Source organism: Moschus berezovskii, chromosome 5, assembly GCF_049115385.1.
Source record: "Moschus berezovskii isolate FMDL1 chromosome 5, NW_MosBer_1.0, whole genome shotgun sequence".
In the NCBI taxonomy this organism is placed as follows: domain Eukaryota; kingdom Metazoa; phylum Chordata; class Mammalia; order Artiodactyla; family Moschidae; genus Moschus; species Moschus berezovskii.
The window spans coordinates 52,801,502-52,816,433 of NC_142464.1; the positions used below are offsets into that span (position 1 = coordinate 52,801,502).

Here is a 14,932-nt window from a genome sequence, read left to right on the forward strand (position 1 = left end):
TAGGAACACTTCAAAATAAAACATCTGCTAAGGGTTTGTGTTCCTTGTGTACCAGGTATCTACTACTACTGGTGCCATTTTCCCTGAAGGACCAGACAGAGATGCACACTCACAACTACACAAAGTCCTCTACCAGGAAGTACCCAAAGCCCCACTATGGTTTTATTGGTGGAAAACCAGGCAGTGGGTAAGAAACCTTGTTCGCTCTGGTTATTTTTCATTCAGGGACTAGCCAAAGTCTTCTAATCTTCAGCCAATGTATTTTATTCAATGTGAAAGTCACTAAATTAATTTTTTTTAAACATAATAAGAGTAGAAATTGTCAATTTTAGAAGCACAGATGCGAATTTCCCTGCACAGGAGAGAACATGAATCCTATCAGTTAAAAATAGCAGTTGTACTCACTTTCCCCCACATGCTAATTTTAATAAACTTACTCTGAAATTAGCCTGCCACTAGGAAGATAGCTGCTCATCAAAGATGTTCCCAGGAAGCACTAAGCTTGCCTTGCAGGAGTTCAAGCACCCCCAGGAAGCTCAGAACAATGCAGAGTTCTAAATGGAACATGTCCACTTCTCACCAGAGCTGGTCACTCACACCCAGCACCACCACTCTCTAGCCACACCTTGAGGGTCATCTTGGACTTGTTCTATTGCATCTTGCCAACCAACCTGGCTATGAAATCCTGTATGTATCTTCCTTTAAAATCTATCTCATAGACATCCCTTTTTCTCTAATCCTCACTGATGCTGTATCCTCTTACCACTTTATTTATTCAAATATCTAAGCAGTCACGTATTCTACTTTCATTGAGTATCTACAAAGGGCAAGGTCCAGTGGCAAGTGCTAAGGTCACAATAACATATGGTCCCTACCCTCAAGGAGTTCAAGATCTTTTGGGTCCAGTGGAGAGAGAGGCGAGTCAAAGGTTGGTTAAAGAACCATATGATACATGGTATGACTTAGGTGCAATAGGGGTAATTGGGAATATAGATGGTGACAGAAAAGATTAGATGTAGCTCATGTCCACTTATCTTCCCCTGATTTTGAGGACAGCTACCAAACTTGTCTTTATATCCTTACTGCCTGGCACAGTGCCTTGTGAATGACAAAGGCTCAGTGATTGTTGAGTTCAGTGGAAACAGATCTTTCCCAAGTATTTTCATCAACTTACACTCTAGCTAAAAAAACTTTCAGTGACTATTGCCAGCTACATCAGAGCACACCCTTCTGTCTTGCTTTTGAAGTCTACTCAGGCCGTCCAACCTCCATTTCTGCTATACCTCAATGCACTAGTTTTAGCCTTTATCTGGATCATTTCCTCAAAGGTCGACCACCAGTTCAGTGCTCAGGTCTGCTTCCTCACCTTCGCCCACGCCCTCTTCGCTCAAAGGTGAAGGACCCAGTTCCAATTCTCCTTTAAGATTTTTCCCACTTCTTCAAGCCTCACCAACTGCCTGTATATGCATCTAAGATCAACTGTTCATTATTGTGCGCTGCTTCTTCGTTTAATAATAATATAAATATGAATGACGCTTTGAAATATTAAATGATACTCTATCCACCTTGCCTCAAATTCCTGTAACTCCTCCCCCTTTTCTCCCCACATATCCCTCTCCCTCTCAAAAGCCAGACATTCCGCATTCATGTTCCAAGGACGAGAGCACTCAGCAGAACACTGGAAGCAAAGCAACCGACTTTGCTTTTTTTCAACTTAGAAAGCCTGAGCCTTAAGACCCAGAGCACAGAAGAGTCTCTCCAGTTTCTCCATCCCCCACGGTCCTCCAAAAGACTAGAAAAGATCTCCAGTTGAGAAAAGGCAGACAGAGTGCAAGGGAGGAGAGAGCCTGGATATCAGTGAGTGTCTGAGAATGAACACTAATCACCCTGGTGTGGGGAGAACAGAGTAAGAACAGCAGGACTGAGGTGTGCTGGAGGTGGGGTGCGCATAACTAGTTGTGACAGAAATGTGCTAAGTGGGGAATTAGTAAATCTCTCTACAGCAATAGCTGTCTTGAATATCCATTCCCCCCCTCCTTTGAAAGATTTAGGTTTATTGAGGTAATATTTACATAGAGGAAAAAATCATTCTTTTGAGGCATACAGATCTACGAATTTTATCAAACTTATATAGTCATCCAGTCATCAATACAACCAAGGCATAGACTATGTTCATCACTTCAAAAAGCTGCCTCATGTTCCTTTGCAGTCAGTCTGCTCACCCACTCCAGGCTCCGGCAACCACTGATTGGCTTTTTTGTCTTCTTAGTCATGCCTTTTCAAGAACTTCATATTAGTGGAATGTTACAGCCAGGGCATTTGAGTCTTTGTCTTCTTTTACTTGCCATGTTTTTGTATGCGTCAGTAGTCCGTTCCATCTTAATACTAAACAGGATTCTATGACACGGATGTGGCAATTTATCCACTCACTAGTTTCGGACGTTGTTTTCAGTTTTCAGCAATTATAATAAAATTGAAATAAACATTCACATATAGGATTTTGTGTGGGCATGTGTCTTCATTTCTCTTGGATCAACATCTAGGAGCAGAATTGCTGGGTTGTTGGGTTAGGTGTGATTTGACTTTACGAGAACTTACAAAACTGTTTTCCAAAGTGGTTGTACCATTTCATACTTCTCTAGCAATGTAGGAGACTTTTTGTCACTCTGCCTCCTTGTCAGCACTTGGTTTTTCCATTTTTTTTATTTGTGTGTCTGCTTTTCATTCAAATAGATGTATTGTAGCATCTTGCGTGTGTGTGTTCAGTCGCTCAGTTGTGTCAGACTATTTTGCAACCACATGGACTGTAGCCCACCAGGCTCCTATGTCCATGGGATTATTCAGGCAAGAATACTGGAGTTGCCATTTCCTCCTCCAGGGGATCTTCCCCACCCAGGGATTGAACCCATGTTTCCTGTGGCTCCTACACTGGCAGGAGGATTCTCTACCACTGAGCCACCTGGGAAGACCCTTGTGGTATCTTACTCTGGCTTTAATTTACATCTTTCTGATGACTGATAATGCTGAGTATCCATTCATATGCTTCTTTGCCATTTGAATCTCTTCTTCAGTGAAGTGTCTGTTTAACTCTTTTGCCCATTTTAAAAATTAGGTTGTTTTCTTACTATTGCATTATAAGAGTTCTTTATATATTCTGGATATAAGACATGTGTTATGTACAAAATTTCTCCCAGTCTGTCTTTTCATTTTCTTAACAGAGTCTTTCAAACAGTAGACTTTTTTTAAATTGTGATAAAGCCCATTTTATCCTCTTTTTTCTTTTATAGTTTGTGTTTTCTGACTTTTTAATAGAACCCTCCCAAATTTAAGTTGGGTAAACCCAGCTTAAGATGACACTTCCTCGCCTCCGTTGCAGCTAGATGTAGCCATGTGATGATGCTCAGACCAATGGGGTATGAGAAGTGAAGTGAAGTCGCTCAGTCGTGGCCGACTCTTTGTGACCCAGTGGACCGTAGCCCACCCAGCTCCTCTGTCCATGGGATTCTCCAGGCAAGAATACTGGAGTGGGTTGCCATTTCCTTTTCCAGGGCAACTTCCCGACCCAAGGATTGAACCCAGGTGTTTCACATTGCAGGCAGACGCTTTGACCTCTGAGCCACCAGGGATGCCATGGGGTATGAGAAGTGATCCCTAATTAAAGAAAAGTAAGCAGAGCATCCCTAATTTTAAAAGTCCTTTGCCCCGAGATTCCCCTTTCTCTCTCTCTCTTTCCCCTACTTACGGGTTGGCAATCATGGCAACCACCCAGCTTTCACTATACAGTTGAGGGTCACCCCCTCAAAAAATAATAGAGAAACAAGATGGAAGAAACCTGGGTTTTTTAATGACACGTGGAGCAGGGCTGTCCTCCTAGACTGGACCACATACTGTAACACAAAAAAGACCTAAATATCATTGGCGAGTAGGTATCTTTTTCAAGTGGTTAGATTTTACCCTAACAAATACACTCTTCTTTCTTAGGAAGTAAAAATAATCCCCAATTCCCTGGAACCAGCTTGGTGTGGTGTGCTATGTCTATACAGAAAATTGCACCATTGCTTCTCAAAGTTTTCCTCAGTTCAGAAGTGATTCAGGGACAGCAGAACATGATCAAAGCTACCCACCTTGGGCAAGAAAGCAAAGCTGCCCATGCCCAGAGCAGTGAAGGAGCAGTATGCCACCCTGCTCTTCACTCACCCGGGCAGCATGGGTGTGGGACAGACACCAAAGGGCCAGAAAAGGGGAACAAGGGAGGACACAACAGTGATCAACAATGACCAGGGACCAGATACTAGACCGAAAGAAGGAAAGTGTGGCTAAACAAAAACAGCTAGACCAGATGTGTTCTCCTCCATACCACCACTCCTGCCCATGGGGTGATATGCTAGTAAACACTACTTAATGGCTAAATACTACTAACTTCCTCTAGAACTCAAATATAAGTTCAGGAAGAGGCATGACTCCAATCCAGATTATGTTTCCACTCCCCTTCCAAAGGGAGCTTGTAATCAAAATTAAAATGTTATAACAAAATAAAGAAGCTTCTGTTTCATGAACATCTAAGTTGGTGTCCTGAGGTCCACCCTCACTATACTGATATTTGCTGAACATTTACTGCTTGACAAAGAGAGCAAAGCACTAACAAGCATGATTTCATTGGAGCCTCACAATAAGAGCTCCTACATGGCATGTACTTTATGATCCTGTTTAAGGATGAGAAAAATGAGACTTGGAGGAGTTGCACGATGTGGTGATTTTATCAACACCCATTACCTTTCTTTTGGCAAACAGTCCCACTACCCCAATCCACTCACAGTCCAAGTGGCCTGGGCAGGGCCCCATGTATAACTGCAGACCCCAGACAGATCATTACACCCCTGAGCAACTTCTCCCAGGGCAGGTGAGGGATATAAGTGGGTTCAAAGGGAGTGATTCCTGAGTTTTTATGGGACCTCTGGCATGAGAGTTTCTGTCTCTCCCTCTGGACTTGAAGGGTGGGAGGGTGATACCAGGCAACAAGCAGACCCAAAGATGGAGGGAAAGCATCCATTTGAGTAGTCTGAGCGCTGAATCCAGCTGTGCCCCATGCCACACCATCTTGGAATGATTATTCGTGTCAGCTGTATTAGTTTGCTAGAGGCTGCTGTTAACAAACTGCATAAACTGGGTGGCCCGAAACAGCATAAATTAATTTCTGATAGTCCTGGAGGTCAGAAGACTAAAATTAAGGTGTAGGAAGTGCCAGGCTCCCCAGTAAGACTCTAGAGGAAGACCCTTCCTTGCCTTTCCCTAGCTTCGGGTGGCTGCCAGCATTCTTTGGCATTTCTTGGCTTGTAGCAGCATAACTCCAACCTTTGCCTCTGTCATCACACAGCTTTCCTTCCTCTGTCTTCACATCATCTTCTCTCTGTACATCTCTGCACTCCAATTTCCTTCTTCTTACAAAGACACTGGTCATTGGATCAGGAGCCCACTCAAATGACTTCATCTTAACTTGATTATGTCTGCAAAGATCTTATTTCCAAAATAGGTCACATTCACAGGGACTGGGGGAAGGGGATAGGACTTGAACATATCTTTTGGGGACACTATTCAACCCACAATATTAGTCAATAAATTCCTTCTGAGCTAAACTTCCTTTGGTTGGATTTTTGACCATTTGCACCAAGAAAGAAGTAGAGTCATGATGTAGGTCCAGATCTCAGTTAACAAACAAGCCCCAAAGTCACACCCTTAACCACAGGCTCAGACTGTAATCCTCTTCTACTTCTCTACCCCAAATGTCAGTGGCTCAACGTTGGGTAGAGGCCCAGGGTTAACAGGGATTCCCAGGTAGCTCAGTGGTAAAGAATCCACCTGCCGATGCAGGAGATGCAGGTTTGATCTGTGGGTTGGGAAGATCCCCTGGAGAAAATGGCAACCCACTCCAGTATTCTTGCCTGGGAAATCCCATGGACAGAGGAGCCTGGAGGGCTACAGTCCATGGGGTTGCAAAGAGTCAGACAGGGCTGAGTGACTGAGCACACACACCCAGTCACTGAATACATAACATGCTCAAGGAATACAGGATTGATTGCTATCTAATTAATTAACCCAAATTCAAACAGCAAAACTGAATTGGGCATGGTTTATCATAGGGCAGCCGGCTGACAGATGACCAGGATTTTTATCTTAGAAATAAAGTTATGGATTGTCTGCACGACTGCATTTCAAGATGTCCTCTTGATTTGAAAGCTCACCTCAGGTGGTGATGAGAAGACGGTTTCCCCCTCCCCAGACATTTAATTTCCAGAACAGAACAGCAGCCACGCTTCTTTCACATGCATGGCCGTGTTTACTTCAGGGCCTGAGAGAAGGCTGTAATTTCAGCTTGTTATACTGAAAATATGAAAATAAAACTGATCTCTATAGGGTCATTTAAATGAAAACTGCTTTCTAGAGGCAAACTGAGGAAGCAAACTGATTGAAAGAGCGCACAGAGCCCTGGGCAGGAAGGGCGATGGGGTGTGGACTCAGGGCAGGAGGCAGGACCAGGGATATCTGCAGAAATAGATGGGCACCCGTCAAAAGCCCATTTGATCTGGGTCACGTGTCTGGTGACGTCTTCCCCAGTTCCTCCCAATGGCTTCCAAAGTCACTTTCAAAACCACTAGACACTGACCATTGTAGCTGTTGTTTAGTCACTAAGTCATGTCTGACTCTCTGCGACCCTATGGACTATAGCCCGCCAGGCTCCTCTGTCCAAGGGATTTCCCAGACAAAAATACTAGAGTGGGTTGCCATGCCCTCCTCCAGGGGATCTTCCTGACCCAGGGATTGAACCCCTGTCTCCTGCACTGACAGGAGGATTCTTTATCACTGAATCACTAGGGAAGTCCCACCCATTGACCACACTCTTCTTTGAATCCTACTTGTGTGAGTCCCAGACGATGTCTCCACACCAGACTCAGTGTACACCCATGCACAGGAAATGGTCAGGGAAACACCTGGGGAGCCCTGTTTGTGAGAAAAGCAGATTTGGGGGCTATAGCCCTGGCACTTTCATGCAGTAAGGTAGTTTCCCGTGGTTGCCATAACAGATCACTGCAAGTTGGGTGGCTTCTCACACAGAAATGTATCTCTCATGATTGTGGATGCCAGAAGTCCAAAATCAAGGTGTTGGCAGAACTGGTTCCTTCTGGAGACTCTGAGGGACAACCTACTCCAAGCCTCCTCTAGTTCCTGGTGGCTGCTGGCAGTCTTGGCATCCCTGGGCTCTCACTGCCCCGCTCCCCATTCTACCTCTATCTTCACAAGGGCTTCCTCTCTGTGTGTCTCTGCTTCCCCACAACCTTCTGCCTTGCAGCTCTGTGTCTCTATTCTAAGAACACTAGTCTTTAGACTTGGGAGCCATTCCTAAATCCAGGATGATCTCAGCTTGGGATCCTTAGCTGATTTTATTTGCAAAGACCCTGTTTCCAAAAAGGTCTTATGACAGCTACTGGGACATTAAGACTTAGATATATCCATGGTGGAAAGAATACAATTCAACACGCTACACTGGATCTGGGGAGAGACCCAGAAACTTGCATTACCCCCAATAAATTCCAGTGACTGTTTGTACTCTTTGTTCTCAAAATGCCTCTGATAATCTGTAGATCGTACTCTCAGCAATACTTATCCAACTGCTGAGGATTCAAAGATGAACAAGACACAGAGCCCTCCCTTCGAGAACCTACCATCTAGGCGAAGATACACACAGATGAACTGGTGATTAAGACACAAAGCGTGGCCTAGTGATTCTGAGCTCTGGAGTCAAACAGATCAAATTCTGCCCCCTTCAGATGTGAGGCTCTGAACAAGTTCCTTAGCCTGTCTGAGTCACAGTTTCTTTACCTGTAAAATAAGAACTAATTTCTACCTTATACATGGTGGATGGACTCAAGGAACAGCTTTTGGCTATTACGAAGTTGGGAAGCATTCTGCATTCACTTTCACACCCCACAGACCCAAGCTGTGTGTCCTCCGTGTCCTTAGCTGTAATAAATGTCTGAAGGCAAGATGGCAAGTGTCCTGGAGATACACAGCTAGGACAGGCAGGAAAACTCTGGAAAGACCCCTTTCTGGATCTTGACTTATTCTGCAAGTATACTTTTGAGGACCTACTGTGTATGGAGCTCAGTGTGTAGGCACCTGGAACAAAGCCAAATGAAACACATAGCCTAGTGGGGAGACGAGAAGGCTGCAATACCATGTGGTCGGTGCAAGGTAGAGGCGTCCTGGATCCAGGACAGCCGTGCCAGGAAGTACTTCCTTCTTTGGTCTCACATCCTTCATATTCCACCTTTTAGGGTCTCTTAGTGTTTGGGGCGGAGAAGGCAATGGCAAGCCACTCCAGTACTCTTGCCTAGAAAATCACATGGACAGAGGAGCCTGGTGGGCTGCAGTCCATGGGGTCACTACTAGTAGGACACGACTGAGCGACTTCACTTTCACTTTTCACTTTCACACATTGGAGAAGGAAATGGCAACCCACTCCAGTGTTCTTGCCTGGAGAATCCCAGGGACGGGGGAGCCTGGTGGGCTTCCGTCTATGGGGTCACACAGAGTCGGACACGACTGAAGTGACTTAGCAGCAGCAGCAGTGTTTGGGGTGTGACACTCTTCCCACACTATACTATACGCTTCAGGAGTTCTCTGAGGGCAGAAGGAGTTGTCTGTTTTCTTGGTCACCGCATTCCAAATACAGAGCAATGTACCTGACTCCTAACAGTCATTCTATTCTACAAGTATTTGCTGGAGTAGTGAACATTCTGCTATTTCAGAGCTCAGGACTAGACTTCCAAGAAGAACCACCTCTTTTTCCTCCAGTAGCTTCTTCCACCACTGGGTCTGATTCTCCATGGGCCAAGAGAGATCTCCAGAGTCTCTGTCCCCTGACAGAGGAGATGCAGACAGAATGCACGGCAATGTATCATAATACTGTGTAGCTATTACTTACAGACTAAGAGTGGGCAAGCTAAACTAGGGGAGAAGCTATGACAGGCCATTCCTCTTCAGAAACACAATGTTTTGCACACTAGACATTAAATACTGTTATTAGACTGAGCTGGAGGCCCAGGAAATGATTAAAGGAGAAATAAGGTACCAGTTTTCCCTTCCAATACTCAAGAAAGGAAGACAGCAAACCATTACACCCCAACTGGTACACAGCAGGATTAAGAAAAAGAAGGCCCAAGCTGGTCGTGCCGGTGGGGATGGTCCTCAGGAGGGAAAGAAGGGAAAATTGCTGGGAGATCATCAGCATGGCTGGGTACATGACTATGCCATCACAAATAACGGTTAAGTCAGGGGAAGCAAACCAGTGAGACCTCAGCAACCCGCTCTCACCTGGAGAAGTCAGGCAGCCCACTTCCAGGCCCCAAAATTCTTAGAGTGAGTTGAAGGGGAAATCTCATAGAAGCTCAAATGCCGACCCCAGGGGTGTTTATGACAAAATCTTTGAGGGGCAGTGGGGCGGGGGGCGGCGGCTCGGGGTGCAGGGCATTCTCTGCTTCCACAAATCGAGTTGAGTTCTGCACCCGTGCATCACTCCTTTGATAAACAGCCAGCCACCTTCCTGGAGAGTCAATGGCAACCCACTCCAGTACTCTTGCCTGGAGAATCCCATGGACGGTGGAGCCTGGCAGGCTGCAGTCCATGGGGTCGCACAGAGTCGGACACGACTGAAGCGACTTAGCAGCAGCCACCTTACGCAAAGGTGGCCCACGGTAAATATGTGTCGACTGAACTGAACCCGAATGAATGACGGCTACGGAGGGCCCTACGGAATCTCCTCCCCCTCCCCCAAACCTCCGCCGCAGGTGATTCCCCGGTCTCAGCACCCGGATTCACCCGCCCAGCACCACCTCTCCGCTTCGGCACTGGGCGTCCAATCGCTTGGCTCCAAAACAGCGGTAACCGAGAAGGCAGGTGGGGCTTGGCTCCCACTCCCGGATCCGCGCTGCTCTCTCCAATCCAGGGCCAAGCCCTGCCCAGAGGGAAGGGCCTTCCCCTCAGGCTGGCACCAGCTGTCATGGGAGAAAGTGGCGCCCGGGCAGACGGGGAAGCGCGGGAGGAGCCGCGCACCTCGCAGGACGCGCGGGGGCAGCGAGCCGAGGCCGGGGGGTGCGCGTGCCCCCGCGAGTCCCCGCCCGGCTCGGGCCCCCGGGGGCGGGGGGCGTGGGCTCGGGGCCGGCGGCCGCTCGGCCTGGCCCACCCCGCCCGGCCGGCGCCTCGGCCTCACCTCGCTCACCAGCCCCTGCCAGTCGCTCTCGGTCCGGTCGCCGTTCATGGCCTTCTCCTCCCGGCGAGGGCCGGCCTCTCTGACGCCGCCCTCCTCCGCCGCCGTCGCCGCCCGGGCCCCGCGCGGCCCCGAGAGGGCCCCGCACCTCCGAGCCACCGCGCCGCCGCCTCCCGGGGCCGCCCGCGCTGTTGACTCAACGTCAGCCTCCGCGGGAGGAAGAGGAGGAGGAGCCGAGGCCCGGCGCCCGGCCACCGCCACCGCCGAGCGGGCCGCGGGCAGGCCCGCGCAGCCCCGGCTCCCGCGCCCCGCGCCCCAGCCCGCGGGAAACTCCTGACCACCGCTCTCCAGGGGGGAGGCGGCTCGGCTTCCCCCTACAAGAAGTGAATCCCCAAATCCAGCCGTTCCCTGACCACCAGCACGGCTCCCACCACTAGAATGTAAGCCCCACTCGGGCAGGGGGTTGCCTCCTTCTCTGATCAACCTTGGGTACAGGGCCTGTCACACAGTAGGTGCCCTGCAAATATTTGTCCAACCTATGGATGAGTGAATTACGTGTTATTATATATTCAACGTAGTTTTTTAAGTTACTAATGTCTGTTTCTATTTATTTCTTGAATTATCAGCTGTCATGAATAAAACACAAATAAAAATGTTGAAAATAAAACGGCAGTGAATTCTAAATAGAAGCTAAAGCTCTGAATATGCTTCATCTCAGTTCAGTCGCTCAGTCGTGTCCGACTCTTTGCGACCCCATGAATCACAGCACGCCAGGCCTCCCTGTCCATCACCAACTCCCGGAGTTCACTCAAACTCATGTCCACAGAGTCGGTGATGCCGTCCAGCCATCTCATTCTCTGTCGTCCCCTTCTCCTCCCGCCCCCAATCCCTCCTAGCATCAGAGTCTTTTCCAGTGAGTCAACTCGTCGCATGAGGTGGCCAAAGTATTGGAGTTTCAGCTTTAGCATCAGTCCTTCCAATGAACACCCAGGATTGATCTCCTTTAGAATGGACTGGTTGGATCTCCTTGCAGTCCAAGGGACTCTCAAGAGTCTTCTCCAGCACCACAGTTCAAAAGCATCAATTCTTCAGCAATCAGCTTTCTTCACAGTCCATGATGCTTAATGTGTATCAAAAGAGATGTTGAAAACAGTGGCATCAAACTGAGACTTTCTCATAAGTGGAAGGACTAAAAGGGAATTACAGAGAGCAGGGGATTCTTCATACATCTCTTGTCAGTATTATTGGAGGTGGTTTTCCCCAGTCACCTAAAATCCTGACCTGAACCAGGACCAGCAGTGAGCTTTCCATACTTTCAGAAGCGCTGCCTGTGGAAATGAGCATATAGGTTGAGAAGCTGTGAATCCATTTTACAGTTGTGAATGCACCGCAGCCAACATTTATTTGTTTTAGTCCCTAGTGATCCTGACTCAACCCTGCAGGATGGATGTTACTTCCATTTATTAGGAAAAAGTGGAGAAATAGAGACTCAACCAAGACTTCTAGTTCCCAGAGACCCTTTCTAGCATCTTGGAAACCTGAAAATGAAGTATCACCCCCCTGGGAATTGGAAATATTGCATTGTATTGTTGACCTTGTTTTATTGGTGTGATAGGTTGTTTGCCGGAGAAGGCAATGGCAAGCCACTCCAGTACTCTTGCCTAGAAAATCGCATGGACAGAGGAGGCTGGTGGGCTGCAGTCCATGGGGTCGCTACTAGTCGGACACGACTGAGCGACTTCACTTTCACTTTTCACTTTCACACATTGGAGAAGGAAATGGCAACCCACTCCAGTGTTCTTGCCTGGAGACTCCCAGGGACAGGGGAGCCTGGTGGGCTGCCGTCTATGGGGTCGCACAGAGTCGGACACGACTGAAGCGACTTAGCAGCAGCAGCAGGTTGTTTGCAAAATATTATCAATAATTTCCTGCCGATGTGGCAGTCAGTGTCCATAACTTTGACTCTAGGCTCAGCCATGTGACTTGCTCTGGTTAGTCAATGTTTGCAAATGTGACTTGCTCTGCCAAGTTAATGTTTGCAAATGTGACTTGCTCTGGCAAAACAACGTTTGCAAATGTGCTACACAAGGAGGCTTGTACACTAGGGTTTATCCTTTCTCTGCTCTTAGGAACCTGTGATCACCACCTTAGAAACAAGTCCAGAATAGCTTGCTGGATGATGAAGGACTCACAGCTAACAGCCAGTCAACTGCTACACGTGAGTGAGGCCATTGACTCCCAGCAGCTACAGGTGCCTGCATGAGTCCCGTTGAAATCAACGGAACTACCCAGCTGAGCCCTGGCTAATATGCTAAATGAGCTGTTGTTGTTTCGAGCCACTAAGGTTTGGGATGGTTTGCTATATATCAACAGCTAATTCAAATAAATGGTGACGCTGCTGATGAGGAGCCTGGATGACTGAACTCTTCTTGGCAACCCTGGCATCATGGCCTGTTGGGGCCTCATCTAAAGAAGACCCTGGCCAGCCAGGGGCTGTAGAAAGGAGCCAGTCTGGTAGGTAGCACTTTTATTTAGTGCCTATTTTGTGTCCTCGTCCTGGAGACATTCAGGAACAGTGCAGACCCTTCAATAACTGGTCCAGGTCCCTCTCCTAGAGGGTTTGCAAACCTTACCATTTAAGTTCTGGGAACAAGAGAAAAAAGAAGGGGCTAGAATGGCTCAGAGGTTAAAGCGTCTGCCAGAATCCCATGGACGGAGAAGCCTGGTAGGCTACAGTCCACGGGGTCGCAAAGAGTCGGACACGACTGAGCGACTGAACAGAACAGAACAGAATGGTTAAAGCGTCTGCCTGCAAGGCGGGAGACCTGAGTTTGATCCCTAGGTTGGGAAGATCCCCTGGAGAAGGAAATGGCAACCCACTCCAGTATTCTTGCCTGGAGAAGCCCATGCATGGAGGAGCCTGGTGGGCTACAGTCAGCGGGGTCGCAAAGAGTCGGACACGACTGAGCAACCTAAGAATATAGCTAAGGCTTCTGGGCTTCCAACCACCTGGTCCACCTAATCCATTCTTTGTAATCCAAGAGAGTGGAAAGGTCATCCCTGAGCTGAACATCTAGGGTTAATTCAGTGTCAAACACTCGTTCCTAATAGCCCGATGGATGTCTCATGCTAAGAAGAAAGGTATTGTCTGTCAATACATTGCCCTCTGGCAAACCAATTGGTTTCATTCCAACCTATCAATGAAAAAGACTGTAGGAAGAGTGGGCATACACTTTGGCCCATCTTGTGTCCCACTGCCTCGTGGTCTGCGTCTTGCTCCTGGCTGGAATTCAGGTGGGAAAGCAGCCCGCCCCTTCCAGTTACCATGTTTAGCTAAGGCTTTCAGTACTGCTGTGGCTTTGGGGGCTTCACTGGTATTTCGGGCAGTAGGACAATCGGCAAGCTGTTGGGAGTGAAGGAATCTTCACATGAGAGATTGTGTACTTTAGGACCACTCTCTGAGTGACTCTGTTGCCTCTACTTGCTTTCCTTCTCTGAAGTAAGTCAGCCAGTTATTAAGGTGTCTAAAAATAAAACTGGGGAGGACAAATCAAAGAGTAGCAAGCCTCTTCCCACCCCAGCATGTTGAGAAACTTTCAACTCACTTGAAACGGCATCTCCACTTGCCTGGGTTTCCCTTAGAGGTTTTATGCCCCGAGTGCCAGCTCGAACCTGCTTAGCTTGTGAGATGTGATGAAATCACACACCAAGGCAATGTAGCTGCAAGCGTTTCTTTTTTATCTCTTTTCATTTATGTAGCCTGACATTGAGTAATAATAATAATTAAACGCGGTTTAAGCTTTTAGGCACCTATACCAGGAGGCCTCTAGACACCTCATCAACAGCAGCCCAGGCTGACGAAAACAAAGCTAATTACATTGTGATTAACTTTTTTCAAGAAAAAAATAAAACCGCCCAGCAACTGTCCTCACCTCTGATAAAAGTAGTACATCAAATGTTCCATCTCACAGCCCATTTGCATGGGACCAATTTAAAGCCAAGTGGCTTTGTCTTAAATTTGCCACCCTGGCACTAAGTATTGAAACATGGCTTTAGCCTCTATTTTCACATCCCCTTAACTCTCTGGAAAATCTCTAGAGACCCAATTTTTCCATGTATATTCATAGCCCTGGGGCCAGTTCTATTTATTTTTTTATATGCATGTATAATTAGAAGAAAGTGCTTAGGTGCTTTGGAGCAATGCTTAAAACTTTCAAAAGTTTGAGAGGGTTTTAGCTTCATCTAAGAAATTGAACCAGCAGATACTAATGAAAACAAAACAAAATAAATCTCAGGAGAGAATGGGAAAGATAAGATGACTTGAACTTATCGTTAGAAACCAAGACTCTCGTTTCGGGTTCTCAACTGACTTATTAGATAAGTTTGGCCAAGTCAAAACAGCTCCAGACACATGGGGAAGCCCTAAAGTTTTTGATACAACTTCACCACACGGTATTTTCAGTTCAAAGTCTGGCTTCCCAAACAAAAATGTCAGCATTCTCATTAAAGGAAACTAAGCAAATCTTCAGTAGAGATTTCAGCTCAGCTCCACTCCAAAATGTACAACTGGCGCAGTGTTCATGGCCACGCTTTTCTCTTGCCTGAATTAGGAAACCCAGTCTGATGAACCTGGGAAGGAAATGATTCTTAATGATAGTGGTATATAGTGGT

The 14,932-nt window shown here is 47.2% G+C and overlaps 1 protein-coding gene across 2 annotated transcripts in view; it reads right to left on the reverse strand.

Annotated features, from left to right (window-relative positions):
* CCDC149 (coiled-coil domain containing 149) overlaps window positions 1-10,672 on the reverse strand; it is a 116,231-nt gene extending 105,559 nt beyond the window's left edge. Inside the window, exon 1 of one of the 2 annotated variants that reach the window (XM_088836266.1) lies at window positions 10,265-10,672. In XM_088836266.1, the coding sequence (XP_088692392.1) occupies window positions 10,265-10,312 (48 nt within the window). In that variant the 5' untranslated portion in view covers window positions 10,313-10,672. The remainder of the gene's footprint in view (window positions 1-10,264) is intronic. The other variant, XM_055435314.2, reaches the window with a different exon arrangement.
* Between the last annotated feature and the right edge of the window lie 4,260 nt (window positions 10,673-14,932).